Here is a 12,495-nt window from a genome sequence, read left to right on the forward strand (position 1 = left end):
GCTTTTAAAGTTTGTGCTTTTTGGCCCTGGCCGGTTGGCTCAGCGGTGGAGCGTCGGCCTAGCGTGCGGAGGACCCGGGTTCGATTCCCGGCCAGGGCACACAGGAGAGGCGCCCATTTGCTTCTCCACCCCTCCGCCGCGCCTTCCTCTCTGTCTCTCTCTTCCCCTCCCGCAGCCAAGGCTCCATTGGAGCAAAGATGGCCCGGGCGCTGGGGATGGCTCTGTGGCCTCTGCCCCAGGCGCTGGGGTGGCTCTGGTCGCAAAATGGCGACGCCCCGGAGGGGCAGAGCATCGCCCCCTGGAGGGCAGAGCGTTGCCCCATGGTGGGCGTGCCGGGTGGATCCCAGTCGGGCGCATGCGGGAGTCTGTCTCTCCCTGTTTCCAGCTTCAGAAAAAAACAAAACAAAAAGAAATTTTAAAGTTTGTGCTTTTTTAGCTTATTCTTTGTAATACTGACCATTTGTCCTTTGATTATAATCCATTTGGTGAGTATACTTTGGTAGAGAGACCAGTGATGTCCCAGTTTTGTTGAGTAGAGAGATTATAAGCACTACCTGATTAGCTGAAAGTGACCATGCAGACTTGCTTTTCCATTCATTTAGCTGTTTCCACTTTGAAGTGTCGTTCCATTATTTGAGTGTTGAACATTCTGACACTTTTTGTTTTAAACCATGAGTGTGTGTATTGTTTTAAAATTATTGCCCATTTTAAAGATACTTTTCCCCAAATGTTGGCTTTGGAGAGCTGCTGAAACTTGGTTTAATTTATTTAGGCTCGCGAGTTTTGGTCACACCTGAAGCAGTGCTCGTTTTCTGTGCCCTAGAAAGGATTCAGGCATATCTTTTCCTTTGATCAGACATTTGTGAAACAGTGCCCAGATGTTACACATTTGAGAAGATAGTCTTGGTAACATATGCTTTACTGCTCTGCCTTTAGAAGAAAAAAAACTTCATAATTTTAAAGAAATGTGCTTTATAAATATGCTTTCTAAATCATCTTTATAAGATTAGTTTTTTTCCTCTTTCAAATGAAAAACATGAAATCTGGCTGGAAAAAGTTAAATATTAGATCAGACTATTTGAAATCATTAATATTTGTCAGCTTTTGAGGTATGAAATGGCCTTTTTTTTTTTTTTTTATGGGTAAACCCAATAGAGCTTTCTAATCAACCTTTGGAAAATGAATCAACCCTTAAATGGTCAGTGATGACCGTTGCTCTAGTTTGTTCTCTCACGGCTTTCAAAAAGCAGCTGCATTTTCGATGCCACTTTTGTTCCAACTGCTGCCTCTTCCTAAGAAGGGCTTTCTGCTTCCCAGAGCTGTGTAGTGGCTACCCAGTCTTGAGCCCTGAAAGAGCTTTTGTTTATTAAGTCTGTGGCTGAGAGCCAGCAAGTCCGAGGAGAGCCCGTGGTTGCCAAATGCTGCAGTTCCCTTTGGAGTGAGCAGACACTCGGTCTAGTTGAGTACCTCTTCCTTTTGCCGGCGAAACGAACCTAGACAATCATTTCTATCTTAAAAGTTTGTAACGTGTCTGCTGTATGCGTGAGAGCCCCGAAAGTTCTTGATTAAAAGTGTGAGAATTGTGACCCAGCTCCCAAGTTGTAATAGGAGCCTCCTTGAACTCAGGAATAAAACAAAACACCTCAAATCCAAGTTTGTAGATGATTTTGCTTCTGCCTAAGAAATTTTCCCTTGTCAAATGCTCTTCTCACCTTGCCTTTGCTATGCTGTGAAGCAAACCATTGTCAAGATCCTTTTAGTAGTAGTTCTAGAGGATTTGTCCCCATCTTCAAGGAAGGTATAAATAAATGTTAGCATGGTTCTTAGTAAAAAGAATTGTAAAAATGTTTTCCACTTTCTTCTGCTGCTTTACATGGTCAAGTACTTTCAGAACAAGTATAGCAGGGGCCCCCAAACTTTTTACACAGGGAGCCAGTTCACTGTCCCTTAGACCGTTGTAGGGCCGGACTATAAAAAAAACTATGAACAAATACCTATGCACACTGTACATATCTTATTTTAAAGTAAAAAAAACAAAACGAGAACAAATATAATATTTAAAATAACAAGTAAATTTAAATCAACAAACTGACCAGTATTTCAATGGGAACTATGCTCCTCTCACTGACCACCAATGAAAGAGGTGCCCCTTCCCTTCCGGAAGTGCGGCAGGGGCCGGATAAATAGTATTTGCAAACAGTGGTGAATTTAGAGAACATCCCATGTATTTGAAGATAGAGTTGGATGACAGTGCCCTCTTGTGGAATAATAATATATTGCGTATTTCATGCTTGCTTAAATCTTAACAAGGATTTAAATTTTTCTCTTTAAAAAAATCTGTACGTACAAGCATATTTTGCACAAAATACCTTTTCACTAGAACCCCAAAATCCATTATTAACCTAATGTTTATTTCTAATCTATTCCATTTTTTAAAGGTAAAAAAGTAGTGAGAGGGGTGGAAGTAGTAGGGTATTTAGTAGAATTGCTCTAGTTACTGGCTTGAGAAAAGTTTCTGGTAAGAGTTAAATGGTTTTGTGAGCTGCTAATGGTAGATATTTTTAGAGAAATTCATGTAAACAGCTTCAGGTAGAGTTTTTAAAGTACATTTCTTATGAAAGCCCTGTTTCAACCATGTAAACTCTTTCCTAGGGCTGAGATCCCTTCACGTACTTCAGTCTGACCAATGATAAAGAGTGTAAATTATATCCCATTTTGGCAGTAAAGTACTGTGGTTAGCATGGGTATCGACAGCAGAATCTGAGCCCTGGTTCTTCTGAAGTACGTTCTCCAAAAATAGTAGCAAGACTGATGCTCCTTACTGGATTTTGCTCTTGCTATATATTTTTTAAAAAGATGTTTGAATTCTTTCTCTGCAGTTATGTCCTATTATAGTTTGTTAAATGGGGCCCTGGGGCTTAGGGGCTTCTTTGAAGGCCAGATCATGTACCAACATGGGCATTTTACTAGAGAAGGCTCAACCTGTGAATTTTAAATAAGACACCCCCCCACTTTATTTAATTATTTTTTAAATGCTTATTTTATTGATTTTAGAGGGAGAAGGAGAGAGAGACAGTAACGTTGTGTGTATGTGCCTTGACCGGGGATCCAACTGGCAACCTCCGCACTTTGGGGCGATGCTCTAACCAACTAAGCTCTCTGGCCATATCCCTCCCCCCCCCATTTAGTTTAAGGAATTTGGTGTAATATGTTCTACAATCTACCTTTATTTAATAAAATAAATATATTTTGTGTTTAATAAAATTTTCTAAAACTTATTACTTACATTTCAGGCATATGTGGTTTAATTTTAAAATAATGTTTAAAAAGCACCTTTAGCAAAATTGACTTGTTTTAGTATGTTAAAACTTATATTTCATTGATGTCAAGAGTTTATCTTCATTTTAAATGCTGTAATATATATATATATAAGTATAGAAAAATAATGAGTATAGTTTTAAAGTAATAAATATATTGAATATTTGTATATGAAACACAAGCTCATTTAAACCAGTAGCCCATCTAACCTGAGGAGTAGCCCAGCAGCCTTGGGCTACCCAGGAACCTTCTTTCCTGTCCTCCAAGGACTTTCTTTTTTTTGCTTCATTTGCCCATCTCATCTGGAGCAGAACTATTTGGTTTTCCTGCTGGGTTGTAGAATATGGAGTCTGTCATGTCAGGCTTTTGGTTGTAACCTCTTTTCATAGCTGAAATCCCAGTTTCTTTCTCTTTCTGTTAATTTGTAACTTCCAAAGGCTTTGGCGGTCTGCCTTGATAACATGACAGTATTGGCGGTGTCTGGCTGAGATAGGAATAAAATGAGGAAGAATGGAAGAGGTGATCAGCCTAGCTTTGCTCTGGCCTAGCAGTGCTCTAAGCCGTAGCCACCTTTTTGCATAGAACTCTGTTGACAGCTTCTTCCCCCCCTTCCTGTCCACTATGCTCACCCCCTTCCAGACCTCCACCCTATGTCTCTATGCTGGGTTTCTGTGAGATTGGAAAGATTACAAAAAAAGTGCTCTGTTCAAGTGTGTAGGTTTGATTGTATTTCTGTTCTCAATGCAATTTAAAAATTCAGCTTTTAGGATTCATTGGTGGAAAGCCAGTAAGGATTAATGAATGAGAGGGCTGAATTAGAGAATATTTTTTAATGCAGTTCTGTCCCTCTGAGGTACATTCAGTAACAGAAACTAGGCCAACAAGTTATTGACAATTAGTGGCCCTTTGGGAATCTGCTTTAATGAATAGATAAGAATGATTTGTAATTAGCATAATAATTATATGCAAATGAATGCTTCTGAATTGCTCTAAAACACTTCTGAACTGTTTAAACAGCCCTCCTGAGATCTTGTTACTCTATTAATTTGTGTAACAAGTCCTTTTTTCATAGATCATGCAAAGATAAACTTCAGTCCAGCCCCTGTCCGAATTATTATGAATTCCAAAGTGGTAGGACCTGAATTAATGAGATTTACTTATACTATATTAATGGTACTCTGTGGGAACCTGAAATGGTGAGGAGTCATTGGGGAGATGTAATTAAAAATTGAAAAGAAAGCTGCAGATTTGAAAATAACTGTTCAAATGAATTTCCTGAACAAGTTAGTAAATGTTAGTTTTTTTTATACCTCTGTTACTTGCGACTGCAAAATTTAAGTAATGCAAACTTTTATTATTATTAATAGCCTTGCCCTTTGGAGTCGGGTTTGAATTTTGGCAACTCTAGTTTAGTTACACATTAGGGTCAATGGTGGTAGGACCCAGGGATCCCTTGTTTTCTAAGTGCCACAATACTGAAAAATGCAGGGCAGCGCTAGTAAATGCTCCTAGATATTTACCTGCATATTTAATTCAGCTTTTCCTCACCCTGGACTTTACTTTTAGGATGTGATTAAAGGAAATAAGCTTTGCTAAGTTGAGCAGCACTACCTGTACATTTTAGTTAGTGAGTATATTTGATCTATTTGAATAGACACCTAATTAATCACGTTACACTAAAGGAAAGCATTGCATAGTAGGCTGCAGGACCCTGTCTCTCTCAAGTTTTTGTTAACCCTATAGAATTGGTTCTTCTTTTGGGGGGGCAGGGTGATCTTTTATAGGCAGTTGTCCAGGAGTTGCTAGTGCTTGTGTTTGGGCACGCTTTTCCTTAGTTTACATTGAGCCTTACGTGTGGGAACCCATACATGGTTCTTTAAGCAGTTTCTGGGTGTCTGGAGTTGATTTTGATTTTTCCACAAGCTGTCAAGACACTCCTACCAGCCTGCTCCCCACCTCCTACTCACTTCCTCATTCATAATCATGAGTTAAATTTGGGCTCAAGGCCTTTTAGGTTGGCTCAGCACAGATTCTGCGCTTATATTTTGGGGGATGGCCACTATGCTTAAAGATTCATAAAACTAATATTCTTTGTCTTCAAAATAAATCTGCTTTCTGTTGAGAGCTGTAGTGAGTAACAGATGCATACCCAAGAGGCAGCATAACTTTTGTATTCAGTGACAGAAAACAGGTATTTACAAGAATTGAATGAATGTCTTCTGTGGCTCCAGCTTGGAGACACAGTAATCCGTTTATTTACCATGTTATATTTTATGTGTTCTCCAGAGGGTGTCTTGACTTTCACTTGCCTCCTTTTTTTACTTAAATAAGAGTTTTCAATTAAATAGGGCTGTGTTAACACTAATCCGAATCTACCTTATGCTGATACCATTGTGTTCTTCTGATGTTCAGGCACTGGTATTAGCGAAGCGAGCAGTGTCTGGGGACATTACACCTAACTTGATAATGATGCTTTTACTAAGCCCTTATTCTGGCCAGGCCTCTGGGCATTATGCAGATAATCAAAATTTGATTATAAAAAAATTTTAAACACAATGCAACCTAGCAATAAGGTTTTTCTACTTTTAAATATGATTTTAAAACTCATTTTACAAATACATTTCCCTGGCCTAGTGAATTTGCTTTTTTTTTTTTTTTTTTTTTTTTGTCCTAAGGATTATAGAAAGTGCATAGCAAATTCAGCCTTCAGAATACCCAGGAGCTGAAGACTCAAGTAGGCTACAGCTGTCTTCACCCACAGTATTCTAAAAGAACTAATGAGATGAGAAGTCTGCAGCTGGTGGCAAGCACAATAAACCATGAGCCAAGGGCTTCTCTTCATCAGAGCCTCCTTTTCCCCATGGGATCCCAAAGGAGACAGAATACTAACAAAGCCAGCAGGCTGTCTCATTCCACACTATTGCTCATTTGCAGCTATAATTGGTAGCTGAGGTTGCATTCTGTATGCTGAAACTGTCATACATGAAGGAATATATTTGTTCATTGTGATACGGATATAAATCGGCTAGTTTTCAAATACAGAAAGACCAAACTAGATAACCAACAATAACATTGCAGCAAAGAAGCTACTGTTTCAACAAATTAAATGTTTGTCACAGAAATACAAGACTGAGATTGTTAAAACTACACCTGTTTCCTACTTTTAATATCTTGCTACTTAATTCAACTGATTAGACATGTACGTATTCAAACTAACAAAAAGCACAAAAGTCCCTAGGTTTTGACAAGGTGCATTAAATCTCATCTGTCAGGGTTAACGTGCTATTGTTAATAGTTGGATTTTGTTACATTTTTAGTCTATCTTTAATGTTTGCTGCTTTGTTTTCAAGAGAAAAAAGCAGAGAGAAGAAAGCTTTAGAGATATATGTATTTGTATGTGTGTATAATATTTTATATAAATATGCTCATTTCTTATAGGAAAATCCACTTTGGTGGTTTTTCCCTTTAGCCCTTCTGATGCTGCTGCTTTTTGATGTTTTTGAAATGTGTTGTTGATTATCTTGCATTTATAGGTACCCTTCTGCCCCTCTCTGCTGTAGTGTGCCAGTGAACCTAGGACAGTTGAGGTCCTGGGTGGGCCATATCACCTCCTTGTTGGACTGTGGTGTCCTCATCTGTAAAATGAGGTTGCTTAGATGGTCTTCAAGGTTTAAGTTCACCTTATAATTCTGTGAATCTGTATTTCTGAAAATCATCCAGTAAACAATTGGCACTAATAGTGAAGGCTCAGAAATACATTTTGTGGGAACAGTATGTTATCTAAGTCCAGACTGGGGAGGTTTTAAAGCATTATTCCATGTTCTTCAGTTTAGTAATCTATGTCAAATAGGTACTGAAAATCTGAAGTTGCTGCCTTGATGTGAAGCTGGGTTTAAGAAGGAGGAGAAATCCAAAGAAGTCCATGCAGTCTGTCCACTCATGTGTTCACCTTCACTGTTGCGATAATCATGCTGAGGCCCATCTTCTGGGCAAGCCACCCCCTTAACTAATTTAACTCTACATGAGAATAATTTGTGCTGGCCACAATTTAGACCAAGCTCACTTTTCTTAAATTAGTTGTTTCTTAGTTTATGTACTACCCTTAGTGTAGTCCATCAGTGGTTTTTCCCTTTAGCCCTTCTGATATTTGTGTGCACTTGTGTTGTGGATTTTGTTTTTTGTTTCTTGGAGTGGACAAGTTTAAAAATCACAGGGGGGAGTTCTGCAGTGTCTATTCTAAGATTCCTGGCACTTTGACTTTCCCCTCATAGTTTATTATATTCAGAATCAGGATTTGTCTCTCAGTTATAGCATGTTTTATCAGCTGAATGTTTTCCTCCTTAATGGTACATTAAAATAATTCTCTTAGATTAGGAAACATGATATTTACCTTTCAACTCTTGTGAGGCTCTATAACAGTTCAGATTTTGACAGAAAACAATGTGAGCATCATGCCCACAGTGAGATCACACCCCAGTTAGTGAAAAAGAAAAAATATTTTCCCTCAAATGGGATGAAACACTAGCCAGGCCTCTGAGCAATATACAGATAATTAAAATTTAATCATAAATAATTTTAACAAAATGTACCTCAGCAATAAAATTTTTCTGCTTTGAAACATAATGTTATAACTCACTTAAAAAATATACTGCTCATGCCTGACCAGACGGTGGCACAGTGGATAGAGCGTCGGACTGGGATGTGGAGGACTCAGGTTCAAAAACCTGAAGTCGCCAGCTTGAGCGCGGGCTCGTCTGGTTTGAGCAAGGCTCACCAGCTTGAGTCCAAGGGCGCTGGCTCGAGCAGGGGATCACTTAGTCTGCTGTAGCCCTGGGTCAAGGCATATATGAGAAAGCAATCAGCAAACAACTAAGATGCCGCAACAAAGAATTGATGCTTCTCATCTCTCTCCTTCCTGTCTGTCCCTGTGTGTCCCTCTCTCTGTCTCTGTCAGACACACACACACAAAATAAAAATATACTGCTCACAAAAATTAGGGGTTATTTTATAGCTTCATAATCATTTTGAAATATCCCCTAATTTTTATGAGCAGTATACATTTCCTTGGCTGGTGTTGGTTGGTTTCAGTTCTAATTCTTCTTTCCATCCTCCCTTGGCTTTTTGTTATCTTTACTTTGTTTAGCTCCCCATCTTTCCCAGCTGGACTATGACTCTTGAGGAGCCAGAACCAGGTGTTGGTTCTTCTTACCTCTGGACTACCTCTTAGCATCCTGTGCACTACCCTCTATGTGGTGGCTGCCTTGATTGAGGGAGATGATGTCAAAAGTGATTATTTGATATGATATTAAATGTTTTCAATTTTGGAGAAGTGTGAGCTGGTCCCTGGATTTTCATTCCAGGCCTCTGACGTAGAAGATGTTTTCTGGAGTTCTACAGTTGTTCATGTGAGCACAATGGCTGATTTCTCCCTGTGAATCTAGGTCATGAGAGGCCACTCCTGTGCAGTTCTTTTCTCAGTCAGCAGGGAAGTTGTTAATTTTCAGGGTGTGGTTCTAAATAGGAGTTTCAGAATTCATTTTAGCTGACAGTAATTGAAGCTTCTGCTGATGTGCCCAGACATATGAAGTAACCCCAGCTGTCCAACCCCTTGCGGTCGGCTCATCCTAGTTTGTCATTCCTGGATAATACCTACTGATCTAATGCCTGTGGCTACGTACCACGTTGCATGTTTTAAACAATAAGACCCTGTGTGGCCTGCTAAGTTTGCTTGTGTAATAATTTTAGCCCATTGGTGGGCCTTTTTATAGCTTCTTAGACAACCTTTAAAATAGACTTTGAGTTCAGGGTCATGTATTTACCTCGTTATCTTTAAAGTTTTGTTTTTTACCCAAGCCTCACATTTTTTTCTTCCTCACATACTTACAACTTTACTTTAGGGCTTATTAACATGCCATATGCATTTTACTGAGTAGCTTGTTGAGTCTTGATTGGCTGCTTCTCAGTATGTTTTCATTGATTTGTGAAAGTTTGTATTATACTTTGGAGTATGTTCCGTCCTTAATCTCTAGAACAATGGTTTTTTATATTGACTTGTCTGGGCACTTTTCTCAAAGTTTGTGGTCCCTCCACAAATGCCGTGAAGGACCCTGCTTCAGAAATTCTGCTTGAGAAGGGAAGAGCTCTTTTTTCATAGTATTTTCAATCAACCCACTGACCTCTCTTCTCTGTTACTATTACAACTCATCTCAATTTGACCTTTAGCTATTCAAAGATAATTTTTACTCCTCTCTGTAGATTGTGTGTGTTTATATGTATATTGAAAACAAAAGGTTTGTAAAGCAGACAGATTTAAAAGGATTTACTTTGTTCATTTCCTCTGTTCTATCAGGAAGAGTGTATTAAGGGAAGTAGAGTTTACACACACTAGAACATTGCATAAAACCTAAATTTTAGGGCGGTTCACCTGTGACATGATATATAACTGAGATGGTCCCATAAGCAGTCAGAAACCCCTCCCTTGTCTCCTTTGGCAGTGAGAGGTTACCATGAGTGGAAAGGCTACCTCTTCCATGAGGAAGCCGAGGTATGTGTACCTCGTGGCTCTCTGAGGACAAGGGATTGGAGAGGCGGGCTCCCTAGCCGAGGCATCCTTCGCAGACCCAGCCAGGGAAGAGATGAGAAAGCCACAGGGTCAGTAGTGCTGATCTGTCTTCCCAGTTACAGTATGGGGAAGTTGCTCTCTATGGGAATTGGTCCAATACAATTATCTGTGGGTATTGGCAAAACCAAGATGGGTATGTTTTATTTTTTGGATGTGATAATACATGTATCAAAATGCTGGAACTGTCGAAAAATATTGGGATATTTGTTCTTGGAGATAACTATCTAGTAATGAGTGGACAGCTAGTCAAGACTTTTATTATTTGTTACTATGTAGTCATTTTGCCTTAAAGTAAAAGTTTAAAACGGAGAGAACCAAAGTGAAAACTTAATATCATAGAATAATCTTTCCTAATTTTAATTTATGCAAAAGCACAATAAGCCTAATGAGTTTCTGTCATGTGTTCTAGTAGCTGCAAAGCGTTCTTCTGGCAAGGGTAAAGAATTGTTTATGGTTTTCTTCTCTGCCTCTGACTTTTTTTTGCTCTGCAGGACTACAAAGCTGATGAAGACCCAGCGTTATTCCAGTCAGTCAAGACCAAGAGAGGCCCGTTGGGACCCAACTGGAAGGTACTGGATGCTGACCTTTCTGACAGCCAGAGTCTTGGCAACAGAACACTTGACAGGTCTTGAGTCTGGAAGAGCTGGCGACTTTTAAGTGGAAAATAGAAATGGCACAAAAATAGTTTTATTTGCAATAAGGACTTCCAGCCAGTTGCAGTTGGCCAGCAAGTGTGTGCTGCATTAACAAACAGAACATAGCTGGTCTGTCACTCCCAGCATAACACTATTCTGATAACTCTTAAAAGAGACAAGTGATTTAGTCTTTGGGGATTGCACTGTTCTCTTTTGAGACTTGAAGCAGCACAAAAAATCAGGTTAAGTGAAGATTTATAGTTTCAGTTTAGTCTTAGTGAAAATTGAACAGGCTTCCTTCACCCAAGCTATGTTCCTGGCCTTCTAATAGTTGTATTTTGGAAAGCAGGACACCGAAGAACAATGTTTTTTTTTTGTTTTGTCTTTTATTGATTTTAATTTATTGTGTTTACATAGATTCTAGTGTTGTCCCGAACCGAAGAACAATGTTAATGGCAAATAGTAGTTTTCTAATAAAGAGCTTATCCTTTATTCAGGGAAGAAAAGCAATATCCAGGTAATCATTTAAATTACTGTAGAAATAAAGTACGTTTTAGAGACATTCTCTAAACTAAATGACAGACCTTTACGGAAGATTTGATGTGTTGATGGCAGTTTATTATAGCTAATTTGACAGGAGAGGAGCATACATACTTAAACCCTCCCAGAGCAGAATTTCCACCAATAGGATTTTACTTGGTAACAAATCTGTTTATGTTAAAGCCAATCACAGGTCATTGATAAATGCTTTCTAGGTGTTGGGTGTTGCTTGCAGGTTGAGGATTACTATAACCGCCCCACAAGTAAGCCTGCGTGTTCTTTGTGGGTGTTAGACTGTTTTGTGAACTGTATTGCATGTCAATTAAAATGAAGAATGAGTCTGACTTTCTTCTATAAGAAAATGATTCATAATTACCTTATTTTCACATTTGTTCTCTCGATAGAGTTCAGGTCAAGATTCTCACAGTTTGATGGCCATAACTAGAAACTTTTAATACCTAGTAAGTGATATGTGTCACTTTCAAAATCAAGGAACAAATTCAGTATGCATGATCTAAATTTACTCTAATGCAGGGGTCCCCAAACTTTTTACACAGAGGGCCAGTTCACTGTCCCTCAGACCGTTGGAGGGCCGCCACATACAGTGCTCCTCTCACTGACCACCAATGAAAGAGGTGCCCCTTCTGGAAGTGCGGGGGGGGGCCGGATAAATGGCCTCAGGGGGCCTCATGCGGCCTGCGGGCCGTAGTTTGGGGATGCCTGCAATGGATTAAAAAAAAATCTCCACCTTTATCCAGATTTCTAGCTGTGGACTTTAGAGCTCGCTCTGAGTCAGAGGAGAAACCTTTCTCCTAAGAGATTTACCCGTGCCCTTCTAAAAGCCAGTACCACCCTGGCTAGTGGTGTAGTGACAGAGTGCTGTTCTGGAGCATTGGAGTCACTGGTTTGAGACCCAGTCAGGGCACATATGGGAAGCAACTAAATAGAGCAACAAGTTGATACTTCTCTCTCTCTCAAAAAAAATATACGCACGTGCGCGCACACTCACACACACACACACATAAAATAAAATAAATAAAATAGTGCCATGCCTGGGTAGCAGACAGGTGGTGACTCCCAAAGTTGTCATATCTTCTAAAAGGCCATCTTGCTCCAATAAGTAATAATTCTCTAGCTGACAGTACGTTTACAGGGAATGAAGGGCATAAGGTTTTTAGACTCCAGTTAAATACTGGATTTTCTTCAAATTAATCAGTTTTTCAAGTATAAACTTGAAAAGGCAATGCATTACATGGTTGGCTCAAGTGTTGGCTGTAGGCACTTCTAACCAATATTATTATATAACAGGCAGCAAGGTAGTTTGACATTTACCTGATTACCAATGTTTTAGGCACTTGGAGTATGATTTATATTCTTTTT

The 12,495-nt window shown here is 39.3% G+C and overlaps 1 protein-coding gene across 1 annotated transcript in view; it reads left to right on the forward strand.

Moving 5' to 3' along the window:
• Positions 1-12,495, forward strand: part of PITPNB (phosphatidylinositol transfer protein beta) — a 66,175-nt gene that overhangs the window by 34,267 nt on the left and 19,413 nt on the right. Inside the window, exon 8 of the mRNA XM_066260254.1 lies at positions 10,432-10,509. Within this exon, the coding sequence (XP_066116351.1) occupies positions 10,432-10,509 (78 nt within the window). The remainder of the gene's footprint in view (positions 1-10,431; positions 10,510-12,495) is intronic.

Source organism: Saccopteryx bilineata, chromosome 2 (assembly GCF_036850765.1).
Source record: "Saccopteryx bilineata isolate mSacBil1 chromosome 2, mSacBil1_pri_phased_curated, whole genome shotgun sequence".
Classification (NCBI taxonomy): Eukaryota; Metazoa; Chordata; class Mammalia; order Chiroptera; family Emballonuridae; genus Saccopteryx; species Saccopteryx bilineata.